Source organism: Oncorhynchus mykiss, chromosome 11 (assembly GCF_013265735.2).
Source record: "Oncorhynchus mykiss isolate Arlee chromosome 11, USDA_OmykA_1.1, whole genome shotgun sequence".
Lineage (NCBI taxonomy): Eukaryota > Metazoa > Chordata > Actinopteri > Salmoniformes > Salmonidae > Oncorhynchus > Oncorhynchus mykiss.
Genome location: NC_048575.1, coordinates 37,761,702 through 37,783,029, shown reverse-complemented (window position 1 = coordinate 37,783,029; position 21,328 = coordinate 37,761,702). Strand labels below are relative to the sequence as shown.

Sequence of the window (21,328 nt, the reverse complement as noted above, 5' to 3'; positions counted from 1 at the left end):
CTTTTTGACTCCCTTTGAATGTGGCAGGCGCTCACATTTCTCATAGATCTCAAGCACGCTTCCCTGGGATTTTATATTAACTCAACCGTGGTCTCCCTCAGTGTCAGCAAGCTACTCGCTAGCTAAACCCTACTTATTATTCAGTTCCAGTGACAAAACGGTAGCAGTTGTTCAGAGCTCCGCTCCATTTTGGTACAGTATTTATCGTCTGCCTCACAAATGGCACCTATTCCTTTTATAGGGGCTCTGGTCAAAATTAATACACTAGGGAATAGGGTGACATTTGAGATGCACATACAAGTTCCCTGGTCCATTCATCTCACTCTGTCCAGTGTCGAACTCCTCAGACATAATAGTTCTTTATTTCTACTATCTACTATAGTTCTTTATTTCCTGCTCCGGAGGTATTTCGGGAGCATTGACTGGGATTTTTTTTTTTTGCATCAATTCGTCAATGTTAATGGAATTTGCCAGCTGAGCCAGTGCTTGGTCTAACCTCTGTCACTTCAGATATGCCACCACTTAGGATTCAACAGCAAAGCCATTCAGGTCCACCACCATCACTGCAGTACTCCAGTCAATTTCTTTACTAAATGTTGAGCTACCTTAAGTTGCAAATGGAACTCAAAAAGTTCTGGGACACTGTAAAGTCCATGGAGAATAAGAACACCTCCTCCCAGCTGCCCACTGCACTGAAGATAGGAAACACTGTCACCACTGATAAATCCACCATAATTGAGAATTTCAATAAGCATTTTTCTACGGCTGGCCATGCTTTCCACCTGGCTACTCCTACCTCTGTCAACAGCACTGTACCCCCAACAGCAACTCGCCCAAGCCTTCCCCATTTCTCCTTCTCCCAAATACAGTCAGCTGATGTTCTGAAAGAGCTGCAAAATCTGGACCCCTACAAATCAGCCGGGCTAGACAATCTGGACCCTTTCTTTCTAAAAATTATCTGCCGAAATTGTTGCCACCCCTATTTACTAGCCTGTTCAACCTCTCTTTCGTGTCGTCTGAGATTCCCAAAGATTGGAAAGCAGCTGCGGTCATCCCCCTCTTCAAGTCAGCTGATGTTCTGAAAGAGCTGCAAAATCTGGACCCCTACAAATCAGCCGGGCTAGACAATCTGGACCCTTTCTTTCTAAAAATTATCTGCCGAAATTGTTGCCACCCCTATTTACTAGCCTGTTCAACCTCTCTTTCGTGTCGTCTGAGATTCCCAAAGATTGGAAAGCAGCTGCGGTCATCCCCCTCTTCAAGTCAGCTGATGTTCTGAAAGAGCTGCAAAATCTGGACCCCTACAAATCAGCCGGGCTAGACAATCTGGACCCTTTCTTTCTAAAAATTATCTGCCGAAATTGTTGCCACCCCTATTTACTAGCCTGTTCAACCTCTCTTTCGTGTCGTCTGAGATTCCCAAAGATTGGAAAGCAGCTGCGGTCATCCCCCTCTTCAAGTCAGCTGATGTTCTGAAAGAGCTGCAAAATCTGGACCCCTACAAATCAGCCGGGCTAGACAATCTGGACCCTTTCTTTCTAAAAATTATCTGCCGAAATTGTTGCCACCCCTATTTACTAGCCTGTTCAACCTCTCTTTCGTGTCGTCTGAGATTCCCAAAGATTGGAAAGCAGCTGCGGTCATCCCCCTCTTCAAAGGGGGGGGACACTCTTGACCCAAACTGCTACAGACCTATATCTATCCTACCATGCCTTTCTAAGGTCTTCGAAAGCCAAGTCAACAAACAGATTACCGACCATTTCGAATCTCACCATACCTTCTCTGCTATGCAATCTGGTTTCAGAGCTGGTCATGGGTGCACCTCATCCACGCTCAAGGTCCTAAACGATATCTTAACCGCCATCGATAAGAAACATTACTGTGCAGCCGTATTCATTGATCTGGCCAAGGCTTTCGACTCTGTCAATCACCACATCCTCATCGGCAGACTCGACAGCCTTGGTTTCTCAAATGATTGCCTCGCCTGGTTCACCAACTACTTCTCTGATAGAGTTCAGTGTGTCAAATCGGAGGGTCTGTTGTCCGGACCTCTGGCAGTCTCTATGGGGGTGCCACAGGGTTCAATTCTTGGACCGACTCTCTTCTCTGTATACATCAATGAGGTCGCTCTTGCTGCTGGTGAGTCTCTGATCCACCTCTACGCAGACGACACCATTCTGTATACTTCCGGCCCTTCTTTGGACACTGTGTTAACAACCCTCCAGGCAAGCTTCAATGCCATACAACTCTCCTTCCGTGGCCTCCAATTGCTCTTAAATACAAGTAAAACTAAATGCATGCTCTTCAACCGATCGCTACCTGCACCTACCCGCCTGTCCAACATCACTACTCTGGACGGCTCTGACTTAGAATACGTGGACAAGTACAAATACTTAGGTGTCTGGTTAGACTGTAAACTCTCCTTCCAGACCCATATCAAACATCTCCAATCCAAAGTTAAATCTAGAATTGGCTTCCTATTTCGCAACAAAGCATCCTTCACTCATGCTGCCAAACATACCCTTGTAAAACTGACCATCCTACCAATCCTCGACTTTGGCGATGTCATTTACAAAATAGCCTCCAATACCCTACTCAACAAATTGGATGCAGTCTATCACAGTGCAATCCGTTTTGTCACCAAAGCCCCATATACTACCCACCATTGCGACCTGTACACTCTCGTTGGCTGGCCCTCGCTTCATACTCGTCGCCAAACCCACTGGCTCCATGTCATCTACAAGACCCTGCTAGGTAAAGTCCCCCCTTATCTCAGCTCGCTGGTCACCATAGCATCTCCCACCTGTAGCACACGCTCCAGCAGGTATATCTCTCTAGTCACCCCCAAAACCAATTATTTCTTTGGCCGCCTCTCTTTCCAGTTCTCTGCTGCCAATGACTGGAACGAACTACAAAAATCTCTGAAACTGGAAGCACTTATCTCCCTCACTAGCTTTAAGCACCAACTGTCAGAGCAGCTCACAGATTACTGCACCTGTACATAGCCCACCTATAATTTAGCCCAAACAACTACCTCTTTCCCAACTGTATTTTATTTATTTATTTATTTTGCTCCTTTGCACCCCGTTATTTTTATTTCTACTTTGCACATTCTTCCATTGCAAAACTACCATTCCAGTGTTTTACTCGCTATATTGTATTTACCTTGCCACCATGGCCTTTTTTGCCTTTACCTCCCTTCTCACCTCATTTGCTCACATTGTATATAGACTTGTTTATACTGTATTATTTTACTCAATTTGTTTTACTCCATGTGTAACTCTGTGTCGTTGTATCTGTCGAACTGCTTTGCTTTATCTTGGCCAGGTCGCAATTGTAAATGAGAACTTGTTCTCAACTTGCCTACCTGGTTAAATAAAGGTAAAATAAAAAAATAAAAAATATAGTGCACTACTTTTGACTAGGTCACATACTGTAGGGCTCTGGTCAAAAGTAGGGCACTATGTAGGGAATAGATTGCCCCTACAGGAGAAATCGCACTGAATGACGGTCTGCCTTTATCTGACATTCGTTCAGAGTTCGTTTGACGCAGTTTGTTTTCAGGGAACACCTGCTGGTAGGCGTCGGACTGCCAACATTTTCTGCCGTTTCAACATTGGTTTGCACTCGGTTAGCAAATTACAGTGAGCATAACTTGTTGTTGTTTTGGCGGTAGAATGAATATAGGGTTCAAGTTTAGGCTGTCGGCTTTAATTTCAGGGTATTTTCATCCATATCGGGTGAACAGTTTAGACAGCACTTTTTGTACATAGTCCCCCCATTTTAGGGGACCAAAAGTATTGGGACATTCACTTGTGTATAAAAGTATTTGGTCATATATTCATAGCACACAATGACTCGGCAACATCAAGCTTGGAACACTACACATTTGTTGGATGCTTTTGCTGTTCGTTTTGGTTGTGTTTCAGATAATGTGCCCAATAGAAATGAATGATAAATAATGTATTTTTTTTATTTCGGAGTCACTTCTATTGTAAATAACAATCAAATATGTTTCTAAACACTTCTACATAAATTCAAAAAGCACAGCATTTACTGTGCTGATGATTGGCTGAGAGAAATCGATGATGAAAAGGTTGTGGGGGCTGTTTTGTTAAACTTTAGTGCGGCTTTTGACATTATTGATCATAGTCTGTTATGGCTGTACACCCCCTACTATATTATGGATAGAGTTACCTGTCTAACAGAACACAGAGTGTGTTCTTTAATGCACCGAGCTGTCTGTCTAAACTACTGGCACACAGCTCGGACAACCATGCATATCATACAAAACATGCCACAAAAGGTCTCTTCACAGTCCCCAAGTCAAGAACAGACTATGGGAGGCGCACAGTACTACATAGAGCCATGACTATATGGAACTCTATTCCACATCATGTAACTCATGCCAGCAGTAAAATGCAGATTTAAAAAACAGATTAAATCAATTGTGCAAGTTCTCCCACTTAAAAAGATGAGAGGCCTGTAATTTTCATCATAGGTACACTTCAACTATGACAGACAAAATGAGAAAAAAAATTCCAGAAAATCACATTGTAGTATTTGTAATGAATTTATTTGCAAATTATGGTGGAAAATAAGTATTTGGTCAATAACAAAAGTTTATCTGAATACTTTGTTATATACCGTTTGTTGGCAATGACAGAGGTCAAACGTTTTCTGTAAGTCTTCACAAGGTTTTCACACACTGTTGCTGGTATTTTGGCCCATTCCTCCATGCAGATCTCCTCTAGAGCAGTGATGTTTTGGGGCTGTTGCTGGGCAACACGGACTTTCAACTCCCTCCAAAGATTTTCTCTGGGGTTGAGATCTGGAGACTGGCTAGGCCACTCCAGGACCTTGAAATGCTTCTTAAGAAGCAACTCCTTCGTTGCCCGGGCGGTGTGTTTGGGATCATTGTCATGCTGAAAGACCCAGCCATGTTTCATCTTCAATGCCCTTGCTGATGGAAGGAGGTTTTCACTCAAAATCTCATGATACATGGCCCCATTCATTCTTTCCTTTACACAGATCAGTCATCCTGGTCCCTTTGCAGAAAAACAGCCCCAAAGCATGATGTTTCCACCCCATGCTTCACAGTAGGTATGGTGTTCTTTGGATGCAACTCAGCATTCTTTGTCCTCCAAACACGACGAGTTTAGTTTTTACCAAAAAGTTATATTTTGGTTTCATCTGACCATATGACATTCTCCCAATCTTCTTCTGGATCATCCAAATGCTCTCTAGCAAACTTCAGACGGGCCTGGACATGTACTGGCTTAAGCAAGAGGACACGTCTGGCACTGCAGGATTTGAGTCCATAGCGGCGTAGTGTGTTACTGATGGTAGGCTTTGTTACTTTGGTCCCAGCTCTCTGCAGGTCATTCACTAGGTCCCCCCGTGTGGTTCTGGGATTTTTGCTCACCGCTCTTGTGATCATTTTGACCCCACGGGGTGAGATCTTGCGTGGAGCCCCAGATCGAGGGAGATAATCAGTGGTCTTGTATGTCTTCCATTTCCTAATAATTGCTCCCACAGTTGATTTCTTCAAACCAAGCTGCTTACCTATTGGAGATTCAGTCTTCCCAGCCTGGTGTAGGTCTACAATTTTGTTTCTGGTGTCCTTTGACAGCTCTTTGGTCTTGGCCATAGTGGAGTTTGGAGTGTGACTGTTTGAGGATAGGTGTCTTTTATACTGATAACAAGTTCAAACAGGTGCCATTAATACAGGTAACGAGTGGAGGACAGGAGCCCCTTAAACAAGAAGTTACAGGTCTGTGAGAGCCAGAAATCTTGTTTGTAGGTGACCAAATACTTATTTTCCACCATAATTTGCAAATAAATTCATTAGGGGCGGCAGGGTAGTGGTTAGAGCGTTGGACTAGTAACCGAAAGGTTGCAAGTTCGAATCCCCGAGCTGACAAGGTACAAATCTGTCGTTCTGCCCCTGTACAGGCAGTTAACCCACTGTTCCTAGGCCGTCATTGAAAATAAGAATTTGTTCTTAACTGACTTGCCTAGTAAAATAAAGGTAAAATAAAAAATAAAAAAAATTAAAATTAAAAATCCTACAATGTGATTTTCTGGATTTTTTTTTCTCTCATTTTGTCTGTCATAGTTGAAGTGTACCTATGATGAAAATTACAGGTCTCATCTTTTTAAGTGGGAGAACTTGCACAATTGGTGGCTGACTAAATACTTTTTTGCCCCACTGTACATGTGGTACTAGAGTAGAGTCCTGAGTGCACACACACTTAATATGTTGTGAAATCTGTTATGAGTGTATTGTAATGTTTTTCACATGTATTACTGCCTTAATTTTGCTGGACCTCAGGAAGTGTAGTTGCTGCCTTGGGATCCATAATAAATACAAATGTGGATGCTACCATGATTAGGGATAATCGTGAATAATGATGAGTGAGAAAGTTAGACGCACAGATATCATACCCCCCCCCCCAAAAAAAATACCCACCTCTGTTATTGTAATGGTGAGAAATTAGTATAGTATTTTTATTTCATTTTTCATCTCAGCCCCCGTCCCCGCAGGAGGAGTACAGAGCCAAAACAACATGTGTCACTGTCCCAATACTTTTGGAACTCACTGTACGTCCGGCACTGTGTTCAGAGGTGCTAAGTACTCTTGGCTGGCAAATGCTACCGACGTGTCAATGCCTTAACTCAATTGTTATTTTTTTTGTTGTCATTTAGCAGACGCTCTTATCCAGAGCTACTTACAGGCGCAATTAGGGTGAAGAGCCTTGCTCAAGGGCACATCAACAGATTTCACCTAGTCAGCTCAGGGATTCGAACTAGCAACCTTTCGGTTTCTGGCCCAACCTCTTAACCGCTAGGCTACCACCCAGTCCTCGCAATGTCCTATAGGTCTTTGTATAACAGATGTTGTGTGGGTAGGTATCTGACTGACTGAGCTTTCCTCCTCTCTATTCCAGGTACAAACGAGTCTTCTCCGTGGGCACTCATGGCATTACCACGTACAACCCCGCCACGCTCGAAGTCACAAACCAGGTCAGTGGGCTCATTTTAAAACCCTTAATTAGGTCTCTGTCTGAGTCATGTGACATTATCCTTGTGATGGCTATATCATTTGTCACCATTTGGATGCTAATCTATGATCTGTAATTTTTTGCTTTAGTGAATGTGACATGCCTCAGTGACGTGTTTGCCTCTTTCTCTGTCTCCTCTGTGGTGCCCTGCAGTGGCCGTATGGGGACATCTGCGGCATCACGCCGGTGGGAAAGGGCCAGGGCACAGAGTTTAACCTTACATTCCGCAAGGGCAGCGGCAAGAAGTCTGAAACGCTCAAGTTCTCCACAGAGCACAGGACAGAGCTACTCACAGAGGCACTGGTGAGGGAAGACATGATTGGTTCTGGAAGAATATAACTTGTAAATACCACAGGAGCTTAGTTCAGATGCCTTAACCCTCATCAGAACCCAAAATATAAGCTTGTTTTAGCCGATTGTTTGTAAAACCATTTAATTGTAAACCATGTGTAACTTCAGTCCATAGCCCCATCTATACATTTGAGTGGTTATATTTCTTAAGCCCCACCCCTCAGCTGTTTACCCCAAAAAGTGGTGGGATTACATTTTACTCGTTTAGCAGACACATCAACAGATTTTCCACCTAGTCGGCTCCGGTATTTGAACCAGTGACCTTTTTGTTACTGACCCAGCACTCTTATCCACTAGGCTACCTGGAATGACTGCTTTGTCATTGTTTGAATCACAGATTGCCCCTTTAATCACCACCTCCCACCTCAACCATTATTTTTGCATGAGAATGCTTACAACACATTAGCAACAGTGGCTGACTGTAAATTGCTTTAGAAACACCATCACACCATCACATACATTAAACACAATTAAGTTATCAAGAATACACACACACACACACACACACACACACACACACACAAGAACAGATCTAAATGGCAGGGAAGGCAAAAAATAATTGCTGCAAAATTGCTCATTGTCCAAAAACAAAAATCTTAAGATTCTCGCACTCGTGTCCCTTGACAGAGCTGTTTCTCACACACCATGCATAAAACAAAATGCGTTGTCATGAAATCATTGTCCTGAAAAGGTGTAAGAGACTCTGAGTTTGATATTTCCATAAGCTTTAGACCAGCATAGTGACTTGACTCATCTCTGATGTGTAATTACACTTATTCAAAGGGTGATATCTCAATCTCCTACCTATCCAGGATACATTAATAGTGCTGATCTAGGATCAGCGCCCCTGTGTCACGTAGTCTTCTTCATTATGATGTAGAAGACAAATCAGGTCTAAATTCAGCACTGAGAAGTATTATGAATACGTGCCCAGATTACAGTGAATACATATTTAATCTGATCTGTCTTTCTCTGCAGAGATTCAGAACAGACTTCTCAGAGGGAAAGATCACTGGCAGGGTAAGTCTTGATGGAGGGAATGGCGAAAGGAGGGAGGGAATGAAGACCTGAACAAACGAGTGAAAGGAGAACCGAAAGAATGAAGTGCTCCTTTACAGAATGCATGACCACACTATAGAGGAGAATATAATATGAATGGCGATAAGAACAAATCAAAGGAGGGGGGGGGCGAGTAAAACAAACACCCCACACACCCCAGGGCCATGTTGAGTAGAGCAAAGAGGAGGAAGAAGGGCAGAGTGGAGCAGCCTCTGGTTGTTGTTCTTCCTGAGTTGACAATAATAATAGGATGTCTCCACACTGAGCTGGTCTAGCAGACTCAGTCAGGAACCCTGAGGATTTTATTTAGTGTCTCACACTGCGTCCAATATGGTACCCTATTCCCAATGTAGTGCCATTTGCACTGGTTTAAAAGTAGTGCACTATGTAGAGAATAGGGTGCCATTTGGGACGCAGTCTCTGTCTGTGTTCCCCTCCATCAGCACAATCCCATTTCCCTGGGAGAGAGAGGTTGGAATAGAGCAGCCACTCGCCTGCTCCCCTAAAGGGTGACTTTCATCTACAGCACAGATCAATACAATTTCCTGGTGATCTCTTCAAAGAGGAGCACTATGGTTACGTCTCAAATGGCACCCTATCCCCTATAGGCCCTGGTTAAAAGTAGTGCACTACATTGGGAATAGGGTATCATTTTGGGACACATTCTGTTTTTAAAAGGGCAGCCAGGCACAGACAAGGATTATCTTCATATTTTTGTAAACCAGGGTCTTCTATAGTGGTTCAGTTTCTATATCCATTAGTTGTGAGGGATAAAAAAAACAGACATTGTCAATTTGATTGATTGGTTTGCGTTTGAATGTCTGATAGATCTCTAGGCGTTATCATGTCTAGCTCTGGTCCGGGGTGTTACTGTACATGTGGCTTGCTGACGCCGAGCCTTCCCCAAGCTGCACGTAACACCCTGGACCAGAGTTATATTATGTCGTGATGCCATGACCAGTTTTGTCCACTTTGTTAACGTGTGTGTGTCCCGTCAGCGCTACAACTGTTACAAGCACCACTGGAGCGACACACGGAAATCGGTGAGCCTGGAGGTGACCCCGGGGGGAATCGACCAGATTGACCCCCAGACCAACCGGGTTGTGTGCTCCTACGACTACCGCTCCTTGGAGTGCTTTGCAGAGCTCAACGACTACCAGGGGGGCTTCTGCATCCTCTATGGGGGCTTCAGCCGCCTGGTACGTACCTGGGGGTGGGGGGTGTGCCTCTTAGTCTCTAAAGGTTTAATTGTCTGTGTGCAAATATGTGTTTATTCCCTTGAGAAATTCCACTGTCCAGGACTGACTCGCACACGTACTGTTTTAATTGCACTCTCTCACACTCTCCCAAACCCCCCTCTCTCTACCTTCCCATCCCTCTTTCTCTTCTCTCTCATCCCTCTCACCACCTCCCCATCCCTCTCTCTATCTGCCCCATCCAACCCCCTCAGCACCTGTTTGCGTCAGAGCATCGGGACGAGATCATCAAAAGCGCCATTGAGCACGCGGCTAACTTCATCGGCATCACTCTGCGGCTGCGTAAGGACCCGCTTACCTTCGAGGACTTTGTGACGGACCGGCTTGGGAAGTACGGCTCAGACGAGTGCATCACCTCCCTGGCAGAGTTCGTGGTGCAGAAGGTCTCCCCGCGCCACTCGGTCAGAATCTAACTGCCATCACCATCGTTCCTTCCTTTTTATTTGACCTGTTTACCTTTTTTCTGAGGAGATTTTGACTTTGTTAGGACATTGAGATTAAAATATGCTTTGTAGTCAACTGGCCCTTATCAGCTTGAGACTAACTTCTCCTGTACTGTTTGTCCCTGGCAGGAGCCCATCAAGAGGATCCTGTGCCTGACAGAGACATGTCTGGTGGAGAGAGACCCAGCCTCCTACAACATAGTCACCATCAAGCCCTTTGGAGAGGTGAGTGGCTGCTACAATTCCAACACAAACACTGGGGCTGACCCATCGAATTGGTAGAAGTCTAATTTTCCTTGTGTTATGTGGGTTTCAGAACTGTCATTTCTATTCATTCTATTTCTATGACCTGGCCTCTGCCTCAGGCTCTGTTAAAATGCCATGTTTGTCTTTTTCAAGTAAATTGCACTGAAGCTCCGTTGTGCTAGTGTCATTTGCAGTAAACTGTGTGCGCGCATGCAGGTGTTTGCTCTCATCTGCGATGCGGAGAACCCCCAGGTGTTCACCATAGAGTTCATCAGAGGCCAGATCAGGAAGTACTGCTCTACAGACAGGTACCGCACAAAACAGCTCTATAATGGCAAATGTCATATTTGCCCTCCCATTTCCTTTTCTGTTGGCTAAGCTCACTAAATCGGTTTCCGTTCACACTCTGCTCATATGTACTGTACTCCCGATCCTGCATCATTGTCTTTTTCTATATTTTCTGTGTGTGCGTCATATCTGCATATCCTTGTCTCTTTCTAATGACTTAATTTGATGTGTGTGTGTGTGTTTAGGGACTCCCTAATGGCCAGCCTGCTGGACGGGGTGCGTGCGTCTGGGAATAGGGACGTGTGTGTAAAGATGGCCCCCACCCAGCGAGGCCAGCGTTGGGGTCTAATGAGCATGCCCGTGGACGAGGAAGTGGAGAGCCTGCACCTCAAATTTCTGGCAGCGCCCCCTAGTGAGTGACACCCCTATCACAGGTTTGATTTTTTGACCTGGGGTGTATTCAGTATTCACTAAATGGAAGAAAACTGACTTAAACTGGGCGGTACTACCTGAGCTTGTCCAATAGCAATCGCTCAGGTGTGCCCAAATGAATTTGACCCTGAAATTAATTGTTGTATCTCTAAAGGATTGAGGGGTTAACTTTGGGTTCGGCCTGAGAATGAGAACTCTATGTGGCCCCCGACTGCCTCAAATTCTGTGAAATTGATTAATGCGCAGTGGGTTTTGGGCTTGCCGTACCGTGCTGTGTTAAAGAAAAACTGTGCGTGTCTGCGCACCTTCATCCTAATACCACTCTTTCTCAGCTGCAACAGCTGGGGCCCCTAGCGGCGCCAGGATTCTAATATTGACTGGGCCAGAAATATTTGTGGTCGTGTTTCAAATTGCGATACGGTTAGGCTGGAGTGCACTCGTGAGAACGAGGATCTACAAGACCACGACAGGCAATGCATCTCAGTATCAGGAGAAGCGCATCGATTGATTATCAGACAAGTTGTCGGCTTTTGGACGGGAGTAGGACGGGCTACTATGAGAGTGACGAGGAAAATCCACTTTTTTAAGCTACGTAACATGCTGGCAAAATTATTTGATCAACTAATGCATGAATAAGATGATCATGAGCACTCACCTCAATAATCTTTCCCCAGCCTAATTTTTTGTGTGTATGTACTATGTAGGCACCTGAGCTGAGCCATGAGGTAGACTAGGCATCTAGCACCCCCCTATCAGATTAGGGGAGGGGAAGCAATGTGGCATATTGTTTTTAATGTAATTTTATCCCCCCCACTTGGGTTCTGAAATCACCATCACCCACTAATTCATTTTTGCAGATTAAGTGTTTGAGCTAGTAATGTATCAATATTCATCAATATAATTTTGGATTTCACCCCATCTCAAAATCAAATGGTTTTGACCGTTTACTTTTATTCTGGTAAAACATTTTCAACCGCGCATAGATAACAATAACCTATCAAATTATACTGAACAAAAATATAAACGCAACATGCAACAATTAATGATTTTACTGAGTTACAGTTCAAATAATGAAATCAGTCAATTGAAATACATTCATGAGGCCCTAATCTATGCATTTCACATGACTGAAAGGCCCACCAATTTGGGATTAAGCCCACCCACTGGGGAGCCAGGCTCAGCCAATCAGGATTAGTTTTTCCCAACAAAAGAGCTTTTATTACAGACAGAAATACTCATCAGTTTCATCAGCTGGTGAAGATGCTGGATGTGGAGGTCTTGGGCTGACGTGGTCACACGTGGTCTGCAGTTGTGAGGCCTGTTGGACATACTGCCAAATTCTTTAAAACGACATTGGAAGCAGCTTATGGTAGAGAAATGAACATTAATTTCTCTGGCAACAGCTCTGGTGGACATTCCTGCACTTAGCATGCCAATTGCAAGCTCCCTCAACATTTTTGACATCAGTGGCATTGTGTTGTGTGACAAAACTGCACATTATAAAGTTACCTTTTATTGTCCCCAGCACGAGGGGCACCTGTGGAACGATCATACTGTTTAATCAGCCTATTGATATGCCACAGCTGTCAGGTGGATGGATTATCTTGGCAAAGGAGAAATGCTCACTAACAGGGATGTAAACAAATTTGGGAAGGAAAATTTGAGAGAAATAAGCTTTATGTATGGAACATTTCAAGGACTTTACATGTTGAGTTTATAATTTTGTCCAGTATACATAGGTTGTCACTCAACTAATAAAGCTGACTATCTTATTTTATTTTTTGCCTTTGAAGCTGAAGGTACCGTGCAGATGTGTAAGATCAGGCCGCGTACCTCACATTGGTCAGTGCCTGAAGCTGGACACAGTGCGCCGTTTGACTACAGTAGACTGCTAATATTGCCTGGGAAATGGAAAATGACTTGTAGATCAATGACTGTCAACACCATTACATGCTTACTTCGACACTGAAGGTGAGGATGCATCAGTTGTCACAAAAGATGACATTATTTCTACCTTCAGAAAATACCTAATCTAAAAATTATATATAATTGTGAAACAGCGATTTGTCATATTTGAATCGATTTTTCTGACTGACGCATGCTACATTTGGATCGGTTTGGGATCTGCAGACCGATGCTCTAGTATCTTAAACGTATGAATCAGGGACGGGTACTTAGCGATGAATCGTTACATCCCTACCAAATATCCAAACGGAGATTCCGTGAATACAAAATTCTGACATTGATTGATTTATCAAAATCAGCTTCCAATTGGCTCATTTATCCCTCCTCCTCTTCAATGTAACTATTCCCCAGGGCATTGCTGTAAATGAGAATGTGTTCTCAGTCAATATACCTGGTAAAATAAGGGTTAATTAAATAAAAAAAATCCCCAGTGGTGCTGTCCCAATCAAAATGGTGCTGAAATGATCTAGGTGACCACATATGACTATTGCTTTACATTTGTATAATGGTTGGATATGACTTTGGGCGTTTCAGTTTAAGCAACAATTTGATACATGTCTTTAATTACATTATCCTACTTTATTTCAATATTTTCATCATTCAGTGGAACATAACTAAGGTGAGATTTCCTCTCTCTGCTCTTTTCGCGCTCGGGCTCATTTCATTTATGTAATGTCGGACCAGGCTTTAACTTTCAGGCTTGGATGAGAACTAGTTTGACAAAGTGTCTCTCTCTGTCCTTCTCAGATGGAAGCTTTGCAGACGCAGTGTTCAGATTCAACGCTAACGTATCCTACAGCGGCGTGCTGCATGCAGTCACCCAAGACGTGAGTGTTCAAGCCTACCAAGGAGAGTGTGTCTGTAAGTGTATTAGGCCTACCTTAACACTCCTTTCCTCTGGCCGTCTCTCAGGGTCTGTTTTCAGAGAACAAGGAGAAGCTGATCAGTAACGCCATCTTGGCCCTGCTGTCCCAGGAGTGTGAGCTGCCGGGCCTCAACGCCGAGCTGGAGAGTCACTTTCACGCCATCCGACGCCTCGTAGCCTCCAAGGCAGGTTTCCAGGCCTTCACACAGCTGCCCAAGTAAGACATCAAAACACACACACACTGCTAACATTTCTTCCTGACTTCTCACTACCCCTCTCTCCCTCCTTCAAAGCTCTGACTGTCTAATTGTTCTCATCTCTCCCCACCACTGCTACATTCTCCCCATCCTTCTTCTCTTTCCACCCCCCTCTCCTACTGACAGTTATTGCTATGCAGTGTTGTGTATTAGTGTTGTGGTAAGCGTGTAGGTAACAGACATACTCTGTCATTCCAAGGTCTGGTCAAGGGTCTGGATTCACAGATGGAACGTAAATATGAATCCATACATCTCAGTCTGCCCTCTGTCTGATTTCCCTCCTTCTCTGCCTCTTGTCTGTCTAACCTCCTCTGTCTGACTCACTGACCGACTACGTCTGTCTGCCTCTGCCCGGTTGCTCTGTTTCTGTCTGTCTGGCCTGCTGTCTGTCTCTGGCTGGCTAGCCTGCTATCTGTCTGTCTGCTCTCCTTTCATCTGTCTACTACTCTCCTTTCATGTGTCTCAAACACTGGGAGAGCAAAAAAAAAAAAGTGATGTCATCCGTCCATCTCTCTTCTTCACCTCTGTCTGCCTGTGTACAGTTTGTGTGCTTATCTCTTTCTCTATTTCGTTCTCTCTCTCTGAACTGGGTCTCTCTTTCTCTCTCATATATCCAGGACACTATCTCTCTCTCCTCTGGGGTCACTGAGATGTATGAGAGGATGTGTATTTCTATTCTTGGTTCCTGTGGAATTGAGAATAAACCCCCAGACCCATTGAAAAATATATTTGTGTATCAAAGGCCCTTTTTGAATTTCCAGTCTCAATGACTGTCCCCCTTGTCTCCCTATCATGTCAATGAAATTAATGAATGAGTGAGTCTCTCTAGTATAATCTGTGTGTGTGTTTTGCAGGTTCCGGGAGAAGTTGGGGGTGAAAACGGTGAAAGCTCTGAAGAGGAACAACAACGGAGTGACACACGCCGCCATAGACATGCTCTGTGCTCTAATGTGTGTAAGTGCCATTTGCATTCCCTGAGCAGGTACTGAAAGCGCACACACACCATCTTACACACAATATTGATGTGGCGACATGACCGTACACGGACTGTGACTGCTTTTGTTAATGCACAATTTTAAATTGAGAATTTTCAATTGAATAGCTATTTTAATTTGCAGCCGATGCATGATGACTACGACCTGCGTCAGGAGCAACTGAACAAGGCGTCACTGATGTCTTCCAAGAAATTCCTGGAGAACCTTCTAGAGAAGTTTGTCAGCAACGTGGTACGTGTGTCAGCCTCAACCTCTACTAACCTTTTTTTGTTGGTCGTCCCGAAACACGGCAGTAAACCAAAGGAAGCCATCTTCGTTCTTTATTGACAGTCTTCTTTACATTCTTCTTTCTTCCACTTCTCTACCCTCCCTCTAGGAACACGGCACAGGGGCACTGGTGATCAGCTCGCTGCTAGACTTCCTGACCTTTGCCCTGTGCGCCCCCTACAGCGAGACCAGCGAGGGTCAGCAGTTTGATATGCTGCTAGAGATGGTGGCCTCCAACGGACGCAGCCTCTTCAAACTCTTCCAGGTAGCTAGGAGGTGTGAGAGAAAGGTAGTATGGAATCCAACGGATATGCTCATTTATTTGTTTGGATTTCAGACTAAGAGAAAGGGGAAATGATGGGAGGATTGTGGATTTTATGACTTTTCCTAACAAGGAAAAACAATTAGTGAAAGAGGGTAAAAGGTAGAGGTGGGTAAAACGAAAAGACAAATTGAAAAGAAGAGCGTTTACACAGTGTCTTTGTATGACCTGCTTTCTATAAGTGATGTGACTTTTTTTTGTTAGCACCCCTCAATGGCCATTGTGAAGGGAGCAGGCCTGGTCATGAAGGCCATCATTGAGGTGAGGCTGGGGGAGCAGGACTTGATATGAAAAATAGAAGAATTTTGGTGATCGTATTGGTGATGATCAAGATTAATATTTGTTTTGTTTATAAGGAGGGGGATAAGGAGATAGCCACTAAGATGCAGGAGCTGGCTCTGAGTGAGGGGGCACTGCCCAGACACCTACACACCTCCATGTTCACCGTCAGCTCAGACCAGAGGATGCTCACCAACAGGTAAAGGACAATGGATCGAAATCTGTTTGCTTCAGATTTATACACATCTTCCATAACATCCATGCATGATTTACTCAAAAGTCCAAATTATGTATCTTTATCTCAATTTAGGATTCTGACAAACTCACTCATGGTTTTTTAATTGTTTTCCCACAGGCAGCTAAGTCGTCACCTTGTGGGCCTGTGGACTGCAGAGAACCCCATTGCCATGAACCTCCTCAAGAGAATACTGGTGAGGCTCTAGACAGGTGTTCAAGGCACTTCACTTGTGTACCATCCATACTGTCAGGGGCAGGGAACTTGATATGGTGTACATTCTCTCCATCTCTCTCTCCCCTCAGCCGACGGGGCTGCTGGCATACCTGGACAGCCTTGATACCGTCCCGGAGAAAGATGTGGACAGGATGCACATCCGAGACAACGTCAAGATCGCCACGGTAACCTGTTGTAGAGACACTAGCCCAAATTCCCCAGTACCCACTCTATGGTGGTACCTTTTTAGAAATGAATGTGTGCTTGTATGTTAGCAGTACTGTGTATTTTTCTCTGTTTGTCGAATACAGGACCAGTTTGGTCGGCAAAAGGTGCCTGACTGGCAGCGGGTGGCGGGCAAAGCAGCCAAAGAGGTAGAGAAGTTTGCCAAGGAGAAGGCTGACATTGTGCTGATGCACTGGAGGGACAAGATGGGCATTGCCCAGAAGGAGGTGAGGAGAGGAACTCGCTGCTCACTTTTCTTCCCCATTCAGGGGCTTCATTCTGGACCAGGTACTGTAGTACCAGTTAGCATGGCTAACATCCAGCAGCATTGCCATTACCTGGCTTGGGGGAGACAACAAACCGTTTTCTATGCTGTTATATGAGGCCACTGAGCAGATATTTTATTTATAAATGTTTTATTTAACCTTTGTGTAAGTTACTTAATGCAACCGCTGTGTCAGATTTTTAAAAAACTTTACGGAAAAAGCATAATCTGAGAGCGGCGCTCAGAGCCCAAACCAGCCAGAGAAATATCCACCATGTTGGGTAGTCAACATTAGTCAGAAATAGCATTATAAATATTCACTTACCTTTGATGATCTTCATCAGAATGCACTCCCAGGAATCGCAGTTCCACAATAAATGCTTGTTTTGTTTCGATAATGTCTATCATTTATGTCCAAATAACTTCTTTTTTTAGGGCGTTTGGTAAACAAATCCAAAAGCGCGTTCTAGTCCATTCGGACGAAAAGTTCAAAAAGTTATATTACAGGTCTTAGAAACTTGTCAAACTAAGTATAGAATCAATCTTTAGGATGTTTTTATCATAAATGTTCAATAATGTTCCAACCGGAGAATTACATTGACTGTAGAAAAGCAATGGAACGAGAGATACCTCTCATGTGAAAGCGCGTGACTGAGAACGAGGCTGCTGGCAGACCCCTTAGTCAAACAGCTCTCATCTGGCCCCCCTTCACAGGAGCAGCCTGAAACAACGTTCTAAAGACGGTTGACATCTAGTGGAAGCCTTAGGAAGTGCAAAATAACCCATATCCCACTGTGTATTCGATAAGGGTGAGTTAAACTACAAACCTCAGATTTCCCACTTCCTGTTTGGATTTTTGACTGCCATATGAGTCCTGTTATACTCACAGACATCATTCAAACAGTTTCAGAAACTTCAGGGTGTTTTCTATCCAATACTAATAACAATATGCATATATTAGCATCGGACTGAGTAGGAGGCAGTTCACTCTGGGCACGCTATTCATCCAAAAGTGAAAATGCTGCTCCCTATCCCAAAGAAGTTAACCTCTCTGGGATATGTGGGACGGTAAGCGTCCCACCTGGCCAACATCCAGTGAAAATACAGTGCGCCAAATAAAAATAAATTACTATAAAAATTCACCTTTTATGAAATCACACTTTCAATATACCAAATTAAAGCTACACTTGCTGTGAATCCAACCAACTTGTCAGATTTCAAAAATGCTTTACGGCGAAAGCAAATGATGCTATTATCTGAGGGTAGCACCCCAGTAAACAAAGAGAGAAAAGCATATTTCAACCCTGCAGGCGCGACACAAAACGCAGAAATAAAAACATAATTCATGCCTTACCTTTGACGAACTTCTTCTGTTGGCACTCCAATATGTCCCATAAACATCACAAATGGTCCTTTTGTTAGATTAATTCCGTCGATATATATCCAAAATGTCCATTTATTTGGCTCGTTTGATCCAGAAAAACACCGGTTCCAACATGACTACAAAATATCTCAAAAGTTGCCTGTAAGCATTGTCTAAACATTTCAAACGACTTTTGTAATACAACTTTAGGTATTTTTTAACGTAAATAATCAATAAAATTGAAGACGGGATAAACAGCGTTCAATACAGGATGATAAAGTGTAGCGAGCATTTCTGGTCACGCACCTCTATCTAACAGTACACTTCAAATTACCCTCGTTCTGGATGGCCGTACTTCTTCTTTACACAAATTAAAAACCTCAACCAATTTCTAAAGACTGTTGACATCCAGTGGAAGCGATGGGAACTGCAATTCTAGATACCCAATGAAAACTCATTGAAAAGAGAGTGACCTCAAAAGAAAAAAATCCTGGATGGTTTGTCCTCGGGGTTTCGCCTGCCAAATAAGTTCTGTTCAAAAGAAAAAATTCCTGGATGGTTTGTCCTCGGGGTTTCGCCTGCCAAATAAGTTCTGTTATACTCCAAATCATTCAAACAGTTTTAGAAACTTCAGTGTTTTCTATCCAAATCTTCTAATAATATGCATATCCTGGCTTCTGAGCCAGAGTAGCAGGCTGTTTACTTTGGACACGCTTTTCATCCGGATGTGAAAATATTGCCCTCTGCCCCAAAGAAGTTAAGAACAAATTCTTATTTGTTACTCCGGACGACGCTGGGCCAATTGTGCTCCTCCTTATGGGACTCCCAATCACGACCAGATGTGATGCAGCCTGGAATCGAACAAGGGTCTGTAGTGAAGCCTCTAGCACTGAGATGCAGTGCCTTAGACCGCTGCGCTACTCGGGAGCCCATGGCTAGCATATGCGCTGCTTACTTCATGTGTGGTGTCTCTGCTTGTCTATGTGTGTGTGTCAGAGGGATCCACAGAAATCTTTTTAAAACCTCTACAGGATCGGTGGGTCCCCCGCTGGACAGTTGAGCTAACGTAGGCTAATGCGATTAACATGAGGTTGTAAGTAACAAGAACATTTCCCAGGACACAGACATATCTGATTTTGGCAGAAAGCTTAAATTCTTCTTAATCTAACTGCACTGTCCAATTTTACAGTAGCTTTTACAGTGAAATAATACCATGCTATTGTTTGAGGAGAGTGCACAGTTATGAATTTGAAAAGTAATTAATAAACCAACTAGGCCCATTTGGGCAGTCTTAAACTTTGCACGTACACTGCTGCCATCTATTGGCCAAAATCTAAATTGTGCCTGGGCTGGAATAATACATTATTGCCTTTCTATTACATTTCAAAGATGACAGTACAAAGAGAACAAAAATGTTTTTTTTTTCTTTGTATTATCTTTTACCAAATCTAATGTGTTATTCTCCTACATTCATTTCACATTTCCACAAACTTCTAAGTGTTTTCTTTCAAATGGTATCAGGAATATACATATCCTTGCTTCAGGGCCTGAGCTACAGGCAGTTAGATTTAGGCATGTAATTTTAGGTGAAAATTGAAAAAAAGTTGTGGATCCTTAAGAGGTTTTAAAGTGTAATGACTTCTACTTTGGGCAACTAAGTATATGAATGATGCCCCTGAGTGAATAACACTGTGAGTTATGGTGACAGAATGTAATGCAAGCATTTACAGTAACATAGTTAGTGTAACGAATTACAAGTCTTGTTAGGACTAATTTGTGTTGAGTAGAGTAGACCATCTGACCGGGTCAGTCATTAACAGAAGACACTCTCTGTCCTCCTGTACGGGCCACAGCTGCCTCTGCTCTGGCTTCCCTTCAAATCTTTAATCAAATTATATCAACTGGGCCACGACGCTGCCACAAATCAAAGTTCAACTATCCTTAATAATTTGGCATTTTCCTGGGATTTTCTCTCATCACACTAGTTTTTCTTAGTCTGTTAAGATAAAAAGGAACCTATTAGTGCAGATTCTGAATGAGACATTTTTAAAGGCTTAATCTGGGTATAGGTGATCCCAGCTCAAATCAATAATTGAATTGACTCTTATTTGCCAACCAATCACCACAAAACACTCAAAAATCACTACCACAACTGTTATGATTTACAGTGCCGTGCGAAAGTATTCGGCCCCCTTGAACTTTGCGACCTTTTGCCACATTTCAGGCTTCAAACATAAAGATATAAAACTGTATTTTTTTGTGAAGAATCAACAACAAGTGGGACACAATCATGAAGTGGAACGACATTTATTGGATATTGCAAATCTACCACTGCAAATCTACCAAGACCTGGCCGTCCCTCTAAACTTTCAGCTCATACAAGAAGAAGACTGATCAGAGATGCAGCCAAGAGGCCCATGATCACTCTGGATGAACTGCAGAGATCTACAGCTGAGGTGGGAGACTCTGTCCATAGGACAACAATCAGTCGTACATTGCACAAATCTGGCCTTTATGGAAGAGTGGCAAGAAGAAAGCCATTTCTTAAAGATATCCATAAAAAGTGTTGTTTAAAGTTTGCCACAAGCCTCCTGGGAGACACACCAAACATGTGGAAGAAGGTGCTCTGGTCAGATGAAACCAAAATTGAACTTTTTAGCGACAATGCAAAACGTTATGTTTGGCGTAAAAGCAACACAGCTGAACACACCATCCCCACTGTCAAACATGGTGGTGGCAGCATCATGGTTTGGGCCTGCTTTTCTTCAGCAGGGACAGGGAAGATGGTTAAAATTGATGGGAAGATGGATGGAGCCAAATACAGGACCATTATGGAAGAAAACCTGATGGAGTCTGCAAAAGACCTGAGACTGGGACGGAGATTTGTCTTCCAACAAGACAATGATCCAAAACATAAAGAAAAATCTACAATGGA

The 21,328-nt window shown here is 43.5% G+C and overlaps 1 protein-coding gene across 6 annotated transcripts in view; it reads left to right on the top strand.

Annotated features, from left to right (window-relative positions):
• The window catches only part of LOC110535661 (dnaJ homolog subfamily C member 13), a 74,342-nt gene that overhangs the window by 26,723 nt on the left and 26,291 nt on the right, over positions 1-21,328 (top strand). For 5 of the 6 annotated variants that reach the window (XM_021620805.2, XM_021620801.2, XM_021620800.2 and 2 more), the window contains exons 3-21: positions 6,951-7,026; positions 7,218-7,367; positions 8,394-8,435; positions 9,473-9,673; positions 9,925-10,131; positions 10,303-10,398; positions 10,636-10,727; positions 10,953-11,119; positions 13,852-13,931; positions 14,017-14,186; positions 14,426-14,458; positions 15,081-15,180; positions 15,345-15,452; positions 15,598-15,753; positions 16,015-16,071; positions 16,167-16,288; positions 16,445-16,520; positions 16,630-16,725; positions 16,852-16,992. In XM_021620805.2, coding sequence (XP_021476480.2) covers positions 6,951-7,026; positions 7,218-7,367; positions 8,394-8,435; positions 9,473-9,673; positions 9,925-10,131; positions 10,303-10,398; positions 10,636-10,727; positions 10,953-11,119; positions 13,852-13,931; positions 14,017-14,186; positions 14,426-14,458; positions 15,081-15,180; positions 15,345-15,452; positions 15,598-15,753; positions 16,015-16,071; positions 16,167-16,288; positions 16,445-16,520; positions 16,630-16,725; positions 16,852-16,992 — 2,170 coding nt within the window. The remainder of the gene's footprint in view (positions 1-6,950; positions 7,027-7,217; positions 7,368-8,393; positions 8,436-9,472; positions 9,674-9,924; positions 10,132-10,302; positions 10,399-10,635; positions 10,728-10,952; positions 11,120-13,851; positions 13,932-14,016; positions 14,187-14,425; positions 14,459-15,080; positions 15,181-15,344; positions 15,453-15,597; positions 15,754-16,014; positions 16,072-16,166; positions 16,289-16,444; positions 16,521-16,629; positions 16,726-16,851; positions 16,993-21,328) is intronic. The other variant, XM_021620802.2, reaches the window with a different exon arrangement.